The sequence below is a fragment of the Symphodus melops genome, assembly GCF_947650265.1.
Source record: "Symphodus melops genome assembly, chromosome: 18".
Classification (NCBI taxonomy): domain Eukaryota; kingdom Metazoa; phylum Chordata; class Actinopteri; order Labriformes; family Labridae; genus Symphodus; species Symphodus melops.
This window is the reverse complement of record NC_136708.1, coordinates 6,511,476-6,533,301: the sequence shown is the minus strand read 5'-3', so window position 1 is coordinate 6,533,301 and position 21,826 is coordinate 6,511,476. Positions and strand designations below refer to the sequence as shown.

Sequence of the window (21,826 nt, the reverse complement as noted above, 5' to 3'; positions counted from 1 at the left end):
TTTGTGTGTATGATCTCACTCCAGAGAGTCTCTAAGAACGGTTTCAGCATGATGACATTTCAGGTTTTGTATGTTTTTTTTGTTTGTGTTATCTTTGCATCGAGGTGCAGACTGAAACAGGCCAGGCAAGCTAGCTCAATGTTTAAAGAAAATACACAATTGTTACTTTTAACTATTGGCAAGATACTTAGTTATGTTAAATCATTACTTCCAATATTTATATATGGCACAAATAAAGAAATAAAGATCCTCGAATATAAAAGGAAAGTTAACGGACTATTTGTGGGCATAACTTCTTCCTTCTCTCTTTTTTGCAGAGGCCTAATCTTGTGTTTGTGTTGCCTTGCTAGTGAGTTTGTGTTCTTTCTGCAGCCAGATCAAGAGGTTTCCTCCTGTACTGCATGTTTTTGTATTTATTTGTTAAATAAAGTTTTTAATTCATGATTAAGTAATGTTTGTGTTTCATCTGACCCTTGTAACCAGATGTGATTTTAATGCGTGTCATGTCAGGAGTGGTGCGACAGGTCTGACAGGTTACACTTAGACACACATGTTGACATCCCGACAGTTTAGCTCAAACACATCCACCCATATCACACCAGATGTCACTGAGGACCTACGTGCACCTTGACAGAATGTATCGCTATGACTTATGATCAGTTTGCTGACCATACAAGCTCCTAAAACAAGCAGAAATAAGGAAACGGTGCACACCAGCAGCTTTGAAACACATAGGTATATTTTGCTTTCAGGTCCAACTGAACAATCATGACATCCTCATGTGAGGTTTTCATGCAACAGAAATATAGGAAGGAAGGAAGGAAAGGGAGGTTAGGAAGGAAGAAAAAAAAAAAAAAGACGGTGTAATACTGCAAACACAAGGTACCAGTTCATAAGAGGCAGTGAAAATAGAAAGCGGTTTCAGATAAGGTTAGAGCTGTTGTTGTTCCTTATCCTACCAGCAGAAGGCAGTGACACTAAAGGATTTCCAAAGCAGAGGTGTGGCTGGTTAGGAAGCTCCTGTGCAAAGGTTTGGTACAAGTTAATCCCAGGTCAGTCCTAATGTCAAATGGTTGCAGCCACACCATCAAAACTATCAGGCCCTGATTAGAGAGTTCACTTAGCCACAATTTCACACAGTTATGTGGGAGTGAAGTTCTCGGCCCTGCATATATTTGGCTAATATTGTTCAGTTTGAAAAAAAAAAAAGATGTTTGGCAGGTGGTAAGACAGAAGTCATTCCCTGACTAGATAGAAAAAAGTTATTTTTGTCCTGTGGGGCAGAATGACAAATGAGCAAAGTGTGATGTGCATGAGCCGGGGTTTTTAATCCCTCACCTTTCTCAGTGTCAAAAGTCGTACCTGTCTACACCTGCTGCATGGAGCTGCTAACACAACAGCCTTAGCCTGGACTTAGATTGAGCACTTGAGTGCAACTTTTCCAAGATGTTGTCTGACATGACGATACATAACAGAGTAAATAATGAATCCTTTTCACAGAGAAGAGGTAGACTATAAGGCCATTGAAGATATCAAATTAAAATGATTGGTTTGCCAAATATCAGTGGCTGAATAACTCTTCAGACAATATACACATTTTCAAAAGAATTCTGAAAAATATTAGATTTTTTTTATCTTTTTATGGAAGTAAGACTCCAAATGTATTTAATGAATGGAAGAACCCTGACTGCTAGATGCATATATTATTATGATTCTATATGACTGGGTTATTATCCATATAGTTTCAGAGAAAGTTAATTGAAATATAACATTGGGCAGCTTAATCAATACAATGTGATATTATAACTTGTCTAGTTATTTATTTATGGGTTAAAATCTGAGTTTGATATAATATAATCTTGGTTGCTGTTTCAGCGCAGTCGGTGTAAGAGACACCACATAGGTGCAAAGGCCTTCGAGACACTGGTCTCTGGTTCGACTCCTGACCTGCACTCATTTGGTGCACAACCATCCCCACTATCGCTTTCCCACATCTCCTGTCCCTCTTCTGCTGTTCTATCCAGCAAAGGCAAACATGTAATGTATGAAATATGTTTGAGTCCTCACAATAACAATTTGTGTAACCTCCTAAACGCACGACAGCAAGAGTCATCTGACAATTGAGGCCTTAAATTGTTTATTTATGATAGTGTGTATGTTTATGCGTGCATACACGGTATGTCAGAAGGGGTTGTTACTCCCGTACAGTAAGTGATTTCAAGTTTTGTATTTCCTGAAAAACTGTGAAACCTTGATGCTGAGTCTTAAATAGTTTGACTTTCGTTGCGCTCCAAAAGGATCCAAAATATCGAGGATGTCTTATTTATGCTTGTGAAATTACAGCCAATGATCTCGGTCACTGCACACTTTATGTTTGGATACCCTGAAACTCTCTTTAGAACATGTATCTGAACCTGCTCTGATAACCTGAAACATGTCCCTTCATCTAACTGCTCTGTAGGCAGACCTATCAAGGAGGTTATAAAAGCATTCAGCTAGAGAGTGATGAACGAGCCCTTAGAAAGTTCTCTGTCAGTCAGAGGAAAACGGTTATGGTGTTTGTGTGTGTGTATGTGTGTGTGTGTGTGTGTGTGTGTGTGTGTGTGTGTGTGTGTGTGTGTAAAGGGGAGGCAGGGTGAGACAAATAATAACTGATTTCTTTTTGGTACAGTCTTGAGGAGGCTGCAGAACTACAAAAAAAGATACAACTGTATGTTTTCTGTTTTTTGAGGGTTTTGTCATATTTTGGTTCAGAGGATCATGCAGTATGACGGCTAACGACTATCTTAAGTTTACTGCTTAATGTTAAAGAATTTTAAAATACTTACAAATTAAGAAACAACACAACGTAATAATACTGTAAAAGTTAGTTTCAAGCACACAGTGCATATGAACATGCACATACAATCGTTCTTACCAAATGCACAACCATACTTAATGAACACATAGCTGCTCAAACGATATGTTCTTCCAGTGTCATTGATCATACGCACTATGGTTTCCCTTCATTCCACAATAAGCCACAAATCCCCAAGAATATATTCTCATGACATTTTCGTACTCTCTGTTACTGTAAACTGGAACATGGTCATTTTTTACAACATGTTAAAGTAAGAGGACAATAATAAGAATATAAATTAATAAATAAAACGACATGACTGAGGAAAAAAATATGTACAACATGAAGCAACATTTCTAATTTAAAAATCAACAAAAAATGCCACTATATCAATAAAAACCAAATGGGATCTTAGGCCTTCTTTTTCTCAGCGAAAGATCATATAGCAGTAAAATCCCAATAACATCCCTCCCCCACCCATCTCTGTCCCACCCTTCTGTTTAGATCAGACCTGGAAGCTACGCTACATAATACTGCCTTTCAATGCCATTAGAGAGTGCACCATACATGAAGAAATTTGTACTTCATCTTATGATATACATAGACGTACAGTATATACATGATATACATGTGTTGGACAGCAAACAGAGCAATCCCCACCCTGCAAAGAAAGAAACATTTCCTGGGAATCCAATGTTCTAGAGGAAGTGAGAGATATTCATGAACATTAGAAGACTCCACTATAGACGGATATTTAAACCTATGTTCCTTCAATCCTTCCCACACATAAAGATAGAAAGTAAAATAATAGTGACGACTATTCTCAGCCTCCTTAAATGTTGTCATTCGTTATTTCATAAAATAACAACAGAACAGTTGATATAAGAGACGAGAAGCAGCATGCATTGATTTGAGTGACTGTTTCAATAGCAACAGAGAGGGTGAGGAAAAGAGGGTTGTCACAGGGTGGGATGTGAAGGGCTGTTCAGAACTGGGAAGCTGAGCTTGGGTCGCACTGAAGTAGCCGTACAATGGAGGGGTCGCTTTTGGCACCTTTGATGAATTCCTCCAGGGACAATTTACCTGTATAGCAGATAGAGAATAGTTGTCAACACACTGTTGTCATAGAGACTGGACGGTCTTGCAGCACTTTTCTTCTCAGCAAATAAACACTTGAATGCAAACACTACCGAGCGCACAACCAGCGTTTTTCTGCCCGGAAAAAAATGCTAGGTGGACCGGGGGCTTTAGTTTTTCAATCTTGGATGTGTCCTTAGCTAGTATTCTTGGCGATGAACGCTTGCGGCATGGAGAAGGGAATTGCAATTCCCAGCAACTAGAAATTTCCCATGAGCATTAGCTGTGATTTCAATATCAAAGTCCTATTTAATTATTTTTCAACTGGTTGAAATATATCTACTCTATATGACAAAGTTTCCCAAAACAAAGTTTTCTTTTTTAATTTTGTTATTAACACTATTTTTCAAACATCCTTTTTGTAACAGTGTGTTAAATTCACGCAAAGATGTAATTTCAACCCATTTTAATCTTTATTAAAAAATCTTTAATGCTGGGCTTTGTGCAGTCATCGAGAAGGTCTCGGGACATAAGAATTGAAACAGTCCATCTGAAAAAGATCCCAATTATAGCCTATGGTCATCATGAAAAAAACGCATAAAACTGGTTCAGAAGCCAACAGCTATTTGAAGAGGTAGATTCAACGACCTTGTTTGGATTAGATTTTCTCTGTGTTAAACAAGTGATAAGTGTTTATAAATGTGATTATTTAGTTCATGTTAGAGTTAAAAACACCAAAAATGATGATGTAGTGGCATCTAAAAAAGTCATTTTGCGGATAAGACTGACACACTTTATTCATCAAACTAAAATAAAACGCTATTTATTTCCTTTTTTTTTAAATGTAAATATGTATACATGAGTATAGGACTTAAGGAGGGGAGAAAGTTTAAATAAGCTTTTTCCTTCATCCTACTCCTTTTCAGACATCGTGGATCTTATTAATATTGTTGATTTAGCTATTCTTCTTTATTTGTTGTTTGTTTGTTTTTCAGTTTTCTTTCTTGTGCTTCTTACACATGTTAAAAATAAATGTCAGAAATAGAATAGAGTCAAATCGAATAACTATAGTCTTTTATGAGCAGTGTGATTTTAATAACATTCAGAGACACATGCAGGTAGTTCGGCTATTTAGCTCTTAGTAGTACTCACACAGTTGATTTATTACTGACAGGCTCAAAGAGCCATAACTTTAAGAGATCTATCGGTGGCTGATGGGTGTCAGCGGTGGCCTTGTGTGAGAAAGGTTGTATGATCTAATCCATCTCAGTGTAAAAATAGTTTGTTACTGACTGTGATGCACTGCTCTGTATTACAATCATTTTAGCTGATATACACGAGAGAAGACATGAGAATTGCTGTTAAAATGTGACAAAAGTTTTGATTGAGGAATATTTCGGTCAATAATCAATAATCAGGTCCAAAAGCTGATGTTGAAACAAAGTCTTAAAAAAAAAAAAAAAAAAAAAAAAAAAAAAATCAACAAAACATTCTCTTCTTGGCCAGTTTTGAAAGTCATCCCAGCGGTAAATTGCTCAAAGGGTTGTTTTTTAACAATTTGTGCCATCTTAAATAGTTTGCTAAAATAAAGGTTATTTACATTACATTAGCTACATTGTTTACAATCTAAATATAAATGAGATTTAAAGTGCACTGTCCAGGGAAAAAGTCGCAGTCCCTCTGTGAGTTGTAATGCAGCTTTCTCTCTTTTTCTTGTTTTGTTGGCGGGCCAGACAGATTTTTCAAAGCAATATTGAAGAGGATGAGATGAACATTAGACTGCAGTCATTCACACTGACCAAACCACCAAACTCTAGCTAGCTCATACATATTTCACCGATTGTCTACATAGTAGCTGTCATTGTAAGGATAGCTAACAAACTCCCAGAAGTGGGTGGAGGTGGAGTTCCTTCAGACCTGAGATTTCTGACAAATTGTTTTCGAAAAATAATCTCAGAGGCTTGTTTAACAGGTTGAGTGAACTCTTTACATATTAAGTGTTTGATTGCTGAAAGAATCACTGACAGATAATTAAAAAAAAATTCTTGTCTTAATGGAAGGTGTAACATTTTAGACCTCTCTCCTCTCCTCTCCTTCTCTACATCATATCCCTCCTTCATGTTGCCATTTCCTCCTCTCACCATCATTATTGAGGTCCATTTGTCTGAAGATTTTATCTGTCCTCTTCTCCGGCGTGGATTCATCCTCTGGCATCTTCATCACAGATGAAACCATCTTGTAGATGGCCTGATAAAAAGAGAGGAGGAAGAGGAGAGGGACAGGGAATGGGATCGACGGGGGAAGGAGGAGAAAAGAAGTGAATTTAAGAAATAAAGCAGGAACCCATCATGGAGACTCAGATAAAAGGACTAAAACACAACAGAGTTGACAATACATTCACTATGGCCTTCGAGATGGTAGACACACTCCACATGATTCACTTTTGTTTGTCCCAATTCTAAAAGCCTCTCACTGGGCAGCCTGTATGATGAATGGTGGAAAACCATTGTTCCACTGTAACACAGGTCACATGTTGTCAGGGAGCTTCACAAAGAGACTTTACTGTATTTATTTGATATGTCTTACTTCTTTAGTGCTGCACATCTCTTCATAGCCTTACTCACCTACAGGAGTGGAGCTTCAAGTATTGACATCTTATTTTTACATAAAATCCTATATTATTTGAAGCAAATATTTGTTTTTTTAAGCATCCATGTATGTTGACTGATCTGCTCATATATGGAGAGCATTAGATGGAGAGAAGGGACATGTATCTGTGATTTTTCCAGTCACTACACTTTTGGCGAACATACACTTTTGGAACAATAATGTTGTCTTTATACTTTGCTGAATTTGGATTTACTATAAACCTGTCATGGGTAATTGCCTGCACCAGGCCCTGTTTATAGCATATCTTGCTGTTGGAACAGTTTTAAATCAAAGTATTTTCTTTCTAATTATATGGGGATATTATTATGTCCATCCAAAACATCCATCAATTATGTCACTGCCCTGGTAATGGCCCTACATTATGGCCCATGCAGGCTCTCTACAACTTTAGGATCTACTTTTAGCTCAGATATGCTGAACACTGTTAAAAGTTATTGTCCTTCTGTTGCCCAGACCAACTCTGCATGCGGTCTGCTCTTAAAGTGTCCTCAATGTGTCTTTAGTTGGTCTTTAGCCTGAAGGCATGGCTGCTTTTAAAAGAATAAAAAGAGCACACTTTTTAGTGCTAGAAAACAGTGTCAAACTTTTTCTCTAGAAAATTAAAGTTAACTTAATCCTCCAGGTAAGGGAGAAGCCCTTTTTTGAGTCATTGTGATTTGTCTATAACATTACCTTCATACAAATGAGCTTGTTTTATTAGTCCATTAAAATTAACAACAGTTATCATATTTCTGTCTTAAATCGGCAATCAAACAGAACACATCAATTTTGACTAATTTTACATAGTATTTATTTTTAAAAGACGAGTTGTACAATGGAGATATTCCTTTTTTTCCGGTTGCCAGTTAAAAAACAACAAATACTATTTCAATACGTAACACATTTTCCTCTTTTTATAACATACCACTGTCAATCATTGCTAGATAAAGTCATAACATTTTATAAAAATTACAGGGCGGGATTTGTTGGTATTCCTTTGGATTTATCTAATGCTTTGAAGAAGTAGGTTGAAGATTGGTTTGTTGCATGATGATGCAAACAAAAAATGGACCTTGTGGTTCGTGACAGTCTCCCTTTGTCTCGCTCTTTCTTTACAATGACACGTGGCCCCTCCTCTCTCATGTGTGTAACCTCAATGAGCTTGAGTATAATCTCCGTATTCTGCACACTCAGGGATATGGCCTGGTTAAATTTAACTCAGTAATCCTTGAGAACCCAGTAGCATACACACAAAGAACTTATAACCCAATCCTCATATCTCAACATATGAGCGTCTCTTACTTCTGCTCCTCAGGAGTGACAGAATTACTTACAGTCTAAATGTAGAGCTGTACTTAGAGCCTTCATGAAAACTGTACCACTATTACCATCAGCACATTTAGTATGCCTGCTTATCATTACATTACAGAGCTTATACGTCCTTGCACATTCTTATAAAGACTCATTAACATATTGAAAGTGAGCTATTAGTGAGTCTATGCCTAGCAATGAAATACATGATTGTTTGGCCCTTAAACTTTTGAACCTGGGGAGTCAGAATATTTCATATTTTACATTTGGCCACAGTATCCTAAATTGAAGTATTGCTGGCCTTAAATATTATCTATATATAAAAATCTAACAAAGGTAAATATTACTCACCAAAGACAATATACATGTGTAATGAGGAGTACAAATCAATGTTAACCCATAGGTCTCAGAAATTAATGATTTATAACAGTAAGTCTATGGGTTTAATAAAGATATATTTTTTTGATTTATTTATTTTCATTACCCAGCATCCTTACCTGTACAATCTCCAGCATCTCGTCACGACTGATATACCCATTTCCATCCAAGTCGTACATGCTGAAGGCCCATTTCAGTTTCTGCTCCAGTTTGCCCCGTGATGTCACACTCAAGGCGATGATGAACTCCCGGAAGTCTATTGTCCCGTCGCCATTGGTGTCAAATGTACGGAAGACGTGCTCAGCAAATTTTGAGGCGTCACCGTAAGGGAAGAAATTGGCATAGATTTTCTTGAACTCCTCCACATTTAGGGTTCCACTCGGACAATCCTTTAAGAATCCCTAAAGAAAACCAGATAGAAAGGTTGACAATTAGGGAAAAAAATCCTTTAAGTGAGCAATACGTAACTCTGACATCTCGTGGTACTGCATTTCAAATTCCAAACTTTGAAGAGAGCAGTTTGACCAGGGGATGAGGTGCAAAACAGCCACACAAGGATGCTGTAAAACCGCCTACGTCTTTGGTCAAAACACATACAGATCCTTTTAACACCGGAGTCGTAACTTCGAAAGGAAGACATACTGGCCGCTTCGTTTTGATGACAAAGCCAACCCTTCAGCATAACATGATTCCTTAATGTCCGATGATAGAGCAAGCTCTTTAATTCAGTTAATATCTTACATATTAGCTCTTTGAAGGTCTTTCTTTCAGTCTCCCGGAAATAAAAATACACTTTTATTATGTAAGTTTCACACCAGTAGGCCAAAAGAAAAAATATTTTTAAAGCCAGCTGTACCTTTTGACCAGAAACTGTTCTTTCAGGCTATGCCCCATTCTCAATTGACAAAAGAGTTTTTTGACAAGAAGCTTAATCTTGAATCATTGACGGCAGATCTAGCTTCTTTTCAAGGTGTCAAATTCGATAAAGAAGTATTGTGTCTGAAAAAGTCAGTCTCTGCCTTTGCTTTTTTTTAAAAAAAAAAAGATGACTGTAGGGTATGCTAGAGGCAGCAAGTTGACAAAGTCAACATCGAAAGGTGGTGGTACTTTAAGAGCATCACATCGGTTGTTGGCAACTGTTAGCATGAAGGTAAAATGTCAGCTTGATTCAGTCTCTAATAAAACTAGTTTTTCAGTGCAAGTGACTTTCATTTTTAGAGAGAGAGTCACCAATTTATGTAAGGGTTGAAGTCATTGCCAATAAATTCTTAAAAAAGAATAAATTGTACAAGTTATCATGAACTACAGGTACCATAATAAACCTGTATGACTGAAACACTTAATCTGCAGAGAGGTGATACCATCATGACCACTGTCAAAATGTGAAAATATCTGGGGTCTTATTGGTCAGGGAAGTCATAGCGCAACATGTTCTCTTAACCTAGGGTGGGTCAAACAGCTGTTCAATAAGACCAACCCCAGCATTAAGCCATATAGCCACTACACAAACACACACCCATGTGCACAAGATTAGATAAGTCATGCGTTGAGGTCTTAACACGCTCCCAGACTTAACAGATGGGAGACGCTCTGCTGCTTGGACTTAGACAAACATTGTCACATTGAAGGCTGCTGTCAGTGCCACTGATACTGTTGTTGAAACATCACCGTACAAACTGGTACCAATTTACGACACCCTTACAGTAATAGATGGGGTGGTTCAGGTGAGCCTGGAGTTTTCCCCTCTGCTATGTGTCTTAACATTCTTATTTCCCAGGATGCACTGAGCTCTTCTATGTTCCTATCCCTCTACTCTCTTTCCTCTCATTTTCTGTAGGTCTCTGTCTCGGGAGCCGTCAACTCTATGGTATCTGCCAACTACTGCCCCCATTTTCTCTCCTGCTGCCATAGCTTTTATTATTAGCCTGAACTCTTGTGTTTGCATGATTTCATGCTATGACTTCCCTAGCCAATACTGCCAAGAACTCGCTCATCGTATAAGTGTTTGGTCCCTTTAAAAACACTAAATAGTCTATGAGCTGCTTTATGTGAATTTCTGGTTATTAAATAGAATCAACTATTTTCCAAGGAAAATAATAATTTCCATTATTATTTTCAATTGTTTTAACATTTTCCTTCTCTCATCCCAATTCAAGTATTTATCAATCCATGAGGTGTTTCATGTTGTAAATGAACGCAGTATTAATCTTATTCAAAGTACTGCCAGATCACTCACGTCAACTTTAGCTTTAAAATACTGTAAAACCAAATGAGTGACATCATGGTGGCTTTGTCTCCTCATTGAAATCTAAATGTACGTTGTGATACAATACTGCTTGGAATAAATATTTTCTTTTGTACTTTCTAACAGTTTCAATTGCTAAACATTTCTGATCTCTCTGACTTGTGTAGAACCACAATTGTATTTAAAGTGAAACAAAGACTTTAAAAAAATTTATTCACACTTCACACCAAAATCATGCGTTACGTGAACATCACAGTGTCTCCAATCACTGCTGAACTTTGATCTGTTTGATCTTTATCTTTTACTGTCATGGTTATATACTGTATAACTACCTAAGCACTTCTGCAATCTATAATAATAGTAATACATTTTAATTGTGAAACACTTTACATTCGAGAACATCAAAGTGCTAGAGAGTTTATCAGAATAAAAGAGCAATAGCAATAACTTAGATGTAATAGCTTCTTATGGGGTTTTCGATGGGGAAACTTTATCTTGTGGTTTTAAATAACAAATAAAGGATCCTTCCCAGGCTCCCTTTCTTACTGTGAGAAATGTGGTATGATTATTGTTTCTTTGAAAGGACCTTACAGGTAGCTCTTGGTTCAAATAAAGTCAAAAACAGCGAAGTAAGATTTTATACAGCCACCCTCAATAAACAAAAGTAAGCAGTGTTACAGTAGGCTCAAGTTTGCCATAGAAAGTGGACCAATGGACACATTGTAAAGACAGCTTTCATCTTTTATTTCTGAATTTGTATGGTGTTACTAAACTACAAGCCTATTTACGTTTACTTCCCAAGCATTGCTGAGGTGCCCTTGAGCAAGGCATCAAACCCCCACCAGCTCCTGCTTGTGCATGTTTGTGATTCAGGCCTATGTGTGAGAAGCATGTCTCTAAAATAACAGAGTGCAAACCAGAATTTCCCCCTCAGGGATTAATAAAGTATATAAAATAGAACATATTAAAAACATGTTACTTGAGATTGGTAGTTTATGGGTTTTCATGCTAAATTTTATAAAGTCCTTGTAGGTACTGATTTTTCTAAGAATGGTGAATCACATCTATTTAAACATTTTTTTTTTCTGACTGCTCAAAGCGCTTTAACACAACATGTCACATTCACTGATTGTAGAGCTTTCTATACAAGTATCCTGCTTAGCTACACTGAGCCACAGCTCCCCATGGGTTGTTACGCTAAGAGAGTCACCAGAAATGTGGAAGATGCCTGTTATTGTGTGTGTTTGAGGGCTAAAAATTGAGTAAATGTACTGTTATAGTGTTGCTGGTGTTAAAAACAACATCAGTGTTTTCAGTTTTATAGATTAGTTATTATATATTGTTTTGTGTTAAAGCATTATTTAAACTAAGGTTACAATTAACTATTGCACTTTCAACATGTTTTAATATTCCTATTCTTTAGTGCTTTGAAAGGATAAGTGCCATTTAATGGGAGCTAATTTACAGGTACAGGTATTGGCTTTAATTTGCAGTTTGTTTCTTGCCACTCTTAAATTTGCAGTACATTTAAAACTGCTATTGGTACCACCTTAAAGTGTGCTGACTGTTTTCAGTGTGTGTCTGTGTACCTTGTACCACTCCTGCAGCTCATGGTCAGAGAACTCTGTATTCTCTCGGAGGTCCTGCAGCATCTCTGGCCGCAGTTTGCTGTTCTGTTTCCCCATGGCAACAGGACAGGACTCTTGGTTTCCTTGACAACAATAGTGACTATAGCACTAGCCAGACCGTTTTTTCCCCCCACACCTGTCAGTCAAAGAAAAAGAAACAAGAGGTCAGCAACAATTAAGTAGACAGGAGGATAACCTTTAGTGACAAATGAGAAGTGAAAAACAATTGTTCAGCAATCACTGTTGTCACTTGGCAACAGATAAAAAAATATGATACGTTTAAAAGTGGGATTCCTTAAATGAGAATACATGTGGGGAAACTATGGTTAAAAGCAACCAACACCAATAAAGCTAGAAAGCATTAGTCATCTATTACTTTCTGAATTTCAAAACAAAAAAAACAACTTAGTGCAAATGAAATCATGAAAACAAATTTTTTTAAAAATAACACAAGCAAGTTAGCGATAAGACATTGAAAATGACATGACTTTGTCCACTCCCACAAAGACATTTGGATTTTTTTATGAAACCAGAGTGTTACCGTGTTATAACCCAATCCCCTTGACACGAATGTTACACAACAACACAAGTCTTTAAACTGCTGCATCACATTCGCAAAACATTAAATAATCCCAAACGTACCCCAGTGACGTCAAGCACTAGCCAACTGATCACATTTCTGGGTTTATCTGGCCAGCTGTGTGTTTGTGTGTCAAATCAGCTGTGCGGTGTGTGTGTGTGTGTGTGTGTGTGTGTGTGTGTGTGTGTGTGTCTGTGTGTCCAGATCTCCTAATCTTCATCTCAGCTCAATGTGCCCTACAAAACATGATTTCAGTGGTGCAACTACGTAATGCAGTCTGTCACTATGTAACCAAATCCCTAATTTTTCCCCTTAAAATACTATTTATTTACGCATTACTGACATTAACAATGTGGCCGTTTTAAATATAATTACATGGTGTTACTATGAGGTATTAACATATTTTAATTGATTTGTGGAATAATTAAACCATAGGCACAAAGTAAATAATTGAAAACAATTCCTTCATTCCTTCCTTGGAAAAATCTGGAGTAGATTAGATATACAGTAGTGTTTAGCAGTAGCACGGCTGCAGGTACTGTGATAAAAAGTTGGAACACTTCAAGAAATCAGCAGTGTTTAGGAAATATGAAGTTATCACACATATGGTCTCGTAACAGATAATGTTAGCAACCATAGGCTATTGTTCGTAATTGTGCGACAACCTCTGCTCTTGAGCCATCCATGAGAAATTACAATTCTTCAAGTGTCACTTGAGGCGTTCTCCAAAAGACGGAGAAGCTCCATTAAAACCAAGTGGCAACCTCAATTGTTTTCAATAAGCTTAAAACCTGTTTCATCTTCTGCCTGTTGTTAGGTTGACTTTAAGTTACGTGACAAATCATTTCCAGCATGGGGACCACTAAAGTCATAAGTAACCAATGGGTGATGTCACACAAGCTTTGTCCGATGAAAATCTCTAACATCTTAATGTAATCAGGTAATAAGGTGTTGGTGTTTTTTTTTAGGCTTGAATTAAGGACTAACCCTTACCTACCCCTAATACAATATATGATAGAGGATTCATAACATTTCAATCCATTTAATAAATACCTATGATCTAAATCAACAACACTGTTATAGAGTGTTACAGTGTTCAATACAAAAGGCAAATTCCTTGTGCATGTTAACTTTGATACCTTTTAAGTGGAGAGTTAATAGCTGGCTTTGAACCTTCAAAGCATTTATACTTCTTAGTGTATATGTTTGTGTGAAGGGTGATTTAAATAACAGGCTGTGGCTGAAACATCTCAGATGAAACTTGGCTCACCTCACTGACCCCCAGTCTTTCCTTAGTCATGCTGGGTAATCACACAAACTACTTCTTCAAACACACAGAAACAAAACCCGCGTGTCTGATCATCTCCGCTAATATAATTAGACTCAAATTAAGTCCCTATCCCAAAGACACTAAACTTAAAAATACATTTTCTAACTTCCCTTTTAGAGTCAATATGTGAATTTGAATATCACTATTAATGTAGAATGCAGGTCAACTTTGTCTGTTTTACTCTTTTTCAAAACACCACAGCAAACTTGCACACACACACACACACACACACACACACACACACACACACACACACACACACACACATACACAAGCACTGAGCACAAATACAAATGGTAAATGGACTTAAGCTTTTCTGACGACTCAAATTGCTTTTACATTGCAGGTCACACCTACACATTCACACACTGATGGCAGAGGTAACTAATCCCATTCATAGTGTACACATACATACCCAGCCGACAAAGCAGCAGGATAGAGCTTTCCCCGAACGATTATTTTTTAAAACGATAAATCTATCAATTATTTTTTTCATTTATCGACTAATCTATTATTATTTCACATTACTTGTTGTAACTATTCATACAATATGATTTTCTGTCGTCCTGACAAAGTGCTCCCATGTTTTCTCTTCAAATATGTTTTGTATTTCGTCATACTGTGTAGTTTGTGCATAGTCTGCAAACTTCCACATCACTAAAAGGATTAAGAGTAAAAATTTCAAGGGCACATAGAACAGCAAATGACCTATATGTAAACAGATGTTAACAGAACTATTGTGCAAAAGAAAGGATAAGTGGACAGTGATCGGACTAAAGATGTAAACAGAAATATATGCATACATGCAGTCATGAACAATTGTAAACAGAACATAGTGCAGTAAATAAAAAAGAACTATATGAAAATATAGAGCTATATGCAAATAGGCAGACACTAAATAAAGTGTATCTGCCTACTTGCATATGGCTGGTCTCACTATAAACCAGTAATTTATGTTGGTTGAGAAGGTGGAGATAGAATTAAGTGCACCGTTGTACCTCAGATAAGTGTTTAGAAAACAAACACCCATCACACATGGAGTGACGCAGACGCTTTATAGTACGAGTGAAATTATTAAGGCGCCCACGCACGCAAATTGTCTGCTGGAACACTTACAAACAAAGCACAAAGTCTGCACCTCTTTGTGTGAGTGTGTGTGTGTGTGTGTGTGTGTGTGTGTGTGTGTGTGGACATGTGAGTGGGCATGTTTGGGGATGTGTTTGAATAAAAGCTTCAAAGACAGGATGTAATTTAATTGAAGAGACAAAGATTCTCTAATTAAAGGAACTAATGCTGCGAGATGACAAACAGAGCCAACCATCACCTTAATTGGCTTGCAGAAAAAGTAAACAAGAACAGCAAGAATCCCCAAACAATGTACACAACATTGGACTAATGACATATTCTGAATAATTGTAGCCACAGGAGCATATTTTGAACAAAGGGCCTGTGCTAAATGCTGAAGTGTTGGGATTGGCAAATTGGGCATGCCACGTAATTAAATTTGTCGGTGTAAAACACAGCTAGACACAAGAAAAAGACATTCATGCCAAAAAACAATGAAGTGAAAACATTTTGAATAAGACATGAAACTGCTAATTGGTGGTGGCAGCAAAACTGTACTGATTCTATTTTAAGAACAAATGTCGCTGGCTGCACACAATGGGCCTCATTCACTCAAATGTTCATGAAAATGTTACTCATAAAATAATGCAAAGTCCCTGTCAGATTCATGACACGTGCGTAGCAGGCAATTTTGTTCTCACCACTTTGTATTTTAGTGAATCAGAACCATTCTCTATGATCAGGCGTGTGCCCGCAACCTACAATCAGCATACAGTATACCACACCCATATCTCTCTATTTAGGGACAACTAATTGGTGTATCAGGACGAGATGAGGTGGAGACAGTAGAAGTTAATAGGAGAGCAGTGTGTCCGGGGGCTAAGATGCCGTTACAGGGAATTACACAGTAGCAGCAATTGCATTGGCAGTCGGAATCAGCTCATCACACTCTTCAAACATGTTGTGACGATCTGATGCGCTCTCTTTTGGAGGCACTGGTTGCAATATCTTTCAGCAAGGCTGGATCTTTACACTTTCTGAGACGTAAATCACAATCACGTACAGTATATGTTCCCTTTATCCTCTTAAATAGGCTCCAATCAATCAGCTGGTTTTGGTAACAGATGTGATATTTCATATTCTCATTTCAAGTATTAGTGGGAGTGGTCGACAATTAGATTTAAAGCTTCAGATTAAAGGATGAAAAGGCAAACATTTCATCATTACTTCATACATTTACTCAATGCATTAGTTAAAGGGATACTTCACCCATTTGCATGAAGCTTTGTATCATTAGAAACATGGTATTAGTGTTGAATGGTCGTGAATCCAACCCTCATTTTGCCCTGAGACGAGAAAAATATGTTTTTCTTTGCCTGGAAGTTTTCTTCATGTGATGCAATATGATGCTTTTTGCATCACATATTTTTGACAGAATGTATTTTTAATATGACATGCATTTAAAAGAGTTAAGAGTGTATGTTATCATTTTATCATGTTATCTCTGAGAAAGTTGATCGATCAATCAATCGTGTGTATGGCCTTAGGAGGTTCTAAATTGTGTTCGCAGAGAAGAACAAATTCAAGTAAGAATATATTGATGAGTCACAGATTTGTGCTTCAAACTATAGTATGCACAGATTTGTCAGTGTATGAGGCTCATTGAGATTAATTACATTTTACACTTAATTTCAAACTGAAAATAAAGTGTTTTGAACATGGGCTGCCTGCTCTCAAGAACTGTAGCCTATGTACATGGCAAATCACCCCCCCCCCCCCAAAAAAAAAAAAAAAAAAAGTTATTGCCAGACAGTTATATAAAAACTCAAATAAAATAGGAAACTCTGGGAATATGAGGAATTTCTATAAATTAACTAGGCAGTTTCAAATGACCATTTATGAACTGCCAACTGGAACTTTCTTCCATCTACTCGTTCTTTCTCTGTCTTTTGATGCACTGGTTTACATTACAGGATAAAAATTCCTATCAGGAAAGAAAGATGGCTATGTAGCCCTCCAACATGGCTGTCAAAGGAGTTGTTGAGATTATCAGACAGCTCCCTACAGATTTGACAAAGCAATGGGAGACCAAATCACAGAAGGCTAGTGTTAACTGTCAGGCATGCCGCCATTATTCTCAATAAACAAATACTATTATAAGACCCTGACCTTTTCCCTGCGCTTGCCACGTCCCCTTAACTCCCCCGTGCTTTTTTTTTCTTAACCCAGATGTGACCTGTGAAAGCTCACTGCAGGCCTTACTGCTGGTCTGAGAAGCACAGAATAGAAAGCAAATGTTTCTGTCCTCCTGGGCTAAAGTTATTCTAAATTTGAAGACACCCAGACCTTACTTTAAATCCCTTCATTCATCCCTGCATCCTCAAGCCTGAACCACTAATCCATCCATCCAGTCCAAGTGCCCTAGCTTGTTATTTGTTGTTGTTGTTGAGCCCCTCATAAATTGCTCCACATACAGAGACACAGACCCTTGAACATCTGTTCCAGTGTCACTAAGCAGGTCACGAACCTCTGGGTTGATAATTATTGCACAAAGCAAAAGGAGGGAAAGACAGATGAGGCATAGAGACAAAGATATGCAGGCAAGTGATGTCACCACAAAGATAGAATCAGGGGAGGAAAAGGAGCTCAGATGGAAGCAGATCACGTCCGAGGAGAATTACTTCCAGAGACAAAGCAAGTTATCAGACCACAGAGGGAGATACTTAGATGAATCTATGTTTTACAACAGAGTATGTCATAAAAATAACTGACACTCTTTAAAACACAGGTCATTTAACAACGCTTGCCACATGTACATGAAGATTAAAAAAGTGTTTTAAACGTTTTCCCATGTTAACCCAGAAACAATCACCATCACAGCAGACTCCTCCTGATGCTCCTACACCGCCTCCTGCATCTCTTTAATTGAATCAAATAAAATATATGTATAAGATCCCATCTGACAAAGACAGTCTCCTGTTGTGAGATACAGCAAAACATTTAAAAACTGTTGCAGAAAACATTTGGAAATGTCCTGAAAAACCCGACAAGTCTTCGACGTGTCTGAAGAAGCTGGAGACCAAACCCCTGACCTATATAAATGTAAATATACTGTGTATACACCGCAACCATTTTGTCAGAATAATATCATCATTGGTTTATTATATATTTCTGGGTCTTTAACTTTGTGTCATTCCTTATGCCTTTTTGTGCAATTACACAACTGTTACAGTCCTCTACTATTATTACACACAAACTGGGCTTTGATCTCTGTTGTCTCTGTGCAACATTTGTAAGGTACTCAGAATCCAGAAACATTTTCATCATTTAGCAGAAGATGTCTCATTTTACCCCAAAAGAGTAATATATATAATAATATATATTACCATATATTACATATATATATATATACACAGAAAAAAAGTCCTTTTTTTGTGACTGAATTGCAAGAAAGTATCATTACATTTCCTCACACACATTATCTAAAAAGAATATACTCGGATAAAAGTTTTAAATTAAACTTCTGAAGGCTGATTCGCAATGATTGTCTGTTTTTTTTTTAATTTAAGCTACCAGTGGTTTTTATTTGGTGCCAAGATTACAACAGTGTTTTCTTATAAGGCCATTTTATTGTCCAGAAACCTCTCAGAAGCTCCTTATTGGACATCAGTGGACACTCAAGCAAATTTAATTCTTTGGGTGAGCTGCTCCTTAAGGAGGATTGGAACGGTATTCACTCAAGGTTTTACTGACTGTGACGTAAAATCCTCCCACACCAGGCTGGAATAATTTCCCTTGGTATTAAATAACAGCATATTGACTCGCTGTGGTCAGAGAGGTAACATCATCATCACAGAGATAGATGACACCAGTGAAACAAGCTGGCTGATATCCGTTTTTTTTTAATAAAATGTCTGCAGTACCTCAGTCCAGTTTGAGTTGGAACAAATAGAAGGAGAAATAAAGCACTGAAGATCAGATTGAGATGAAAACTTTATAAAGAGAAAGTCAGAGAGATTGAAAGAAGCCCAATTTAACATTTCAGACATCCAGTCTTTTTCTAAACTCTTTAATGGGCTTAAAAGACATAAAAATGTGCCATCATATCGCCTGCCAACAGCCCAATCGTTAGGGAGGAAGAGAGATGTAAAGAGGGAGAGAGGAAAAGAAAGATTTGCGAGGAAGGGTTTGAAAATGAGGGGCAGGGGTTATTGAAGTGGTATGCAGCACTAGAATAAAATAGAAAGAGCTGGAACCGCGTGAGAAAAGCGTCAGATCAAAAAAATCCGACAAGCACTATTGATTTTTCTTTGTTCACTCAAGTGTTTTCGGGCTCCCGTTGCCTCGTCTCAAAGCACAGCAATCTGAGTGGCCACCTGCGACGCCGGGCAGCTCATAACGATCATCCACATTTCTTTTCTTTTGTTTCTTTCCATACAGCTCTTCATGTTTTCATCTCCATGCCAATTGCCAATAAATCTGCTTCTTTCTTTCTGGAACTTGCAATTGAGTGTCACGACTCATTTTTGACTGTAGAAAAAGCTTTATATTCTTTGCCTCAGATTGCTCTCATTGCTGATTTGTAGTCCGATTTTTTTGTCCTTTAGGTCATTTATGATAATAGCTATGCCCATGCTCATGATGAAGATCAAGTATTTGGTAGATCACAGTAGGTTTGTGACAGCTTTTCTTCATAATCCTAAAAGCAACGCTGAATAAAACACAACCGTGACCTGAAAAATGCTTGAATGCTGAGACTGACGCAAAGTAGCAATGGCCGATGTCAGAGTCAACCTTTATGACACTAAAATGACAATAGTTGTCTTTACATGTATCTCCTACTTGAAGTTTGACAGAATCACAGTTTCAACTGTGAGAAGAAATGTAGAAACTGTAGAAATCAAAATGTAATGGTCTAATACATGCACTAAGATTATAGCAGTCGTAAGCATATAATCTATGGTCATGCACCCGATATAAACATCACCACCCCCTCCTACTCCCTTGAGGTGAAATCTCCTCATTATAACTTGCTGTATTCTTGCATCAGTTCACTTGAACTTTCTACAGAAAAAATACTAGGGGGCTGGCAGGAGAAACTCCGGATGAAGACAGAGTGCAAATGTTGCTGTTTTGCATTCACATTCAGCCCCTCCTACAAATATCAAGAGTTTGTCAGGAGTTTTGTGCAGGTTCAAAAATGCAACATGAAGATGCTGACAATCTAACAAACAGTTTACATGTTTTTCTTCCTGTTCACCAATTGTTCCCCAATACTGCATTCCATTATCTTTTATCTTAATGGACCAATCTTCAATTTTCAAGATGCATTTGTCATAGCCTTCAGTTTTAGCTTCTTTTAATCTCCTTTCTCTGTTGTTATCATCCCCTTTCTAAATTATGTTTACCCCATCTCTGCTTACCCCACAACATCAAATTAAATGAATGTCTTTCCACAAATTGTTTGGACTCCTTCAGAGTCCATTATTAGCGCCTCATCCTTAGAAAATGCCTGCCTTTCATGGTAACAGTGTGTTCTTTTAAGAACGGTCTGCTATTCAGGGATATCAGACAATTGCAATTGTTTACAGCCATTCAGAATCAAGCTGTTTATTAATAGATTTTAGCGTGACGAGTTGTCAGAACTAGCAAACAACATAGTGAAGAAAACATGAATGTATGATGGTGCTTTTCAAAAACCATTAATTGGGAAACATTTTTAAAATACAAATAAAAGGCTACCAGCAAAGGAAAAAAAGAGACGACTGCAATGGTCCGTCAAAAAGAATAACACCGATGAGTTTTGAGTTGTTAATTCAACCTCTAACTTTAATAACCACAGTTAATTTTACTTGCTCCATTTTTTGGTACTATATTTTTCAGTGATATTTATGGTCTTGGTCTTGGTCCCGTTCTCGTCCTGCCTTGATCTTGACCCGTTCTCGACCCTTTGATATCTTTGTCTTGCCTCAGTCTCGCAGCACTCTTGTCTGGGGCGTGTCTTGGTCTCGGTGAGTGTGCTCTTGACTACAAAGACTAGCTTTCACATTTACACAGTTTGCAAGAGGCTGCTGATAGATACAACTTACACGTGTTTCCTTTTTAGGGGAAGTGAAAAAAGGAAAGAGAGGAAGGACTGATGAAGACAAGAGAGTTTTAGAAGGACAAGACATTAGTGGAATGGTTAAAAATAAGAATGAGGACTGGTCCTCAGTGTGGAGCTCCCTCTCCTGCTGCACTCACAGTTTTCAGAGCATGCCCAAATCCGGATTATATCACTCTGTCAAAGAGGGAATGTACACATACACATGTATTTACACGTCTCTCATTTTATCATGTTCTTTGATCATGCCTCTTTCACTCATGTACAAAAACAAAGGGCAGAGATTTTAAAGACTTCAAGAGAGTGAAAAGAAAAACAGGTAGAAAGAAGAGTTGACTTCAAAGCGAGGAATGGTTGATCCCAACTTTTCTGAGGACACTGGATACAAATATTCCAAATTTGATCTTCCATACAGAATAGCTAATTGGCATAACCCCCAGACTCAGCGTCTCCCCTGCATGTAAATTATTCAACTCTCTCTCTTAAGAAAATAGGGCCCAATTATGTCTGGTGTAGGGATGTAATATGCATTCATTTCACAACATTCTCAAAACTAAACTGTAAATTAACTGTTTAAAATGACATATGCAGTCTTTAGATATTTAAGTATGTTATTTACTG

At 37.5% G+C, this 21,826-nt stretch overlaps 1 protein-coding gene across 1 annotated transcript in view; it reads right to left on the bottom strand.

Moving 5' to 3' along the window:
* Positions 1-718: 718 nt before the first annotated feature.
* The window catches only part of LOC306839808 (hippocalcin-like protein 1), a 43,266-nt gene continuing 22,158 nt past the window's right edge, over positions 719-21,826 (bottom strand). The window contains exons 3-6 of the mRNA XM_079368711.1: positions 12,089-12,263; positions 8,374-8,655; positions 6,058-6,163; positions 719-3,922 (exon numbers count right to left, since the gene is read on the bottom strand). Coding sequence (XP_079224837.1) covers positions 3,825-3,922; positions 6,058-6,163; positions 8,374-8,655; positions 12,089-12,184 — 582 coding nt within the window. The 5' untranslated portion in view covers positions 12,185-12,263 and the 3' untranslated portion in view covers positions 719-3,824. The remainder of the gene's footprint in view (positions 3,923-6,057; positions 6,164-8,373; positions 8,656-12,088; positions 12,264-21,826) is intronic.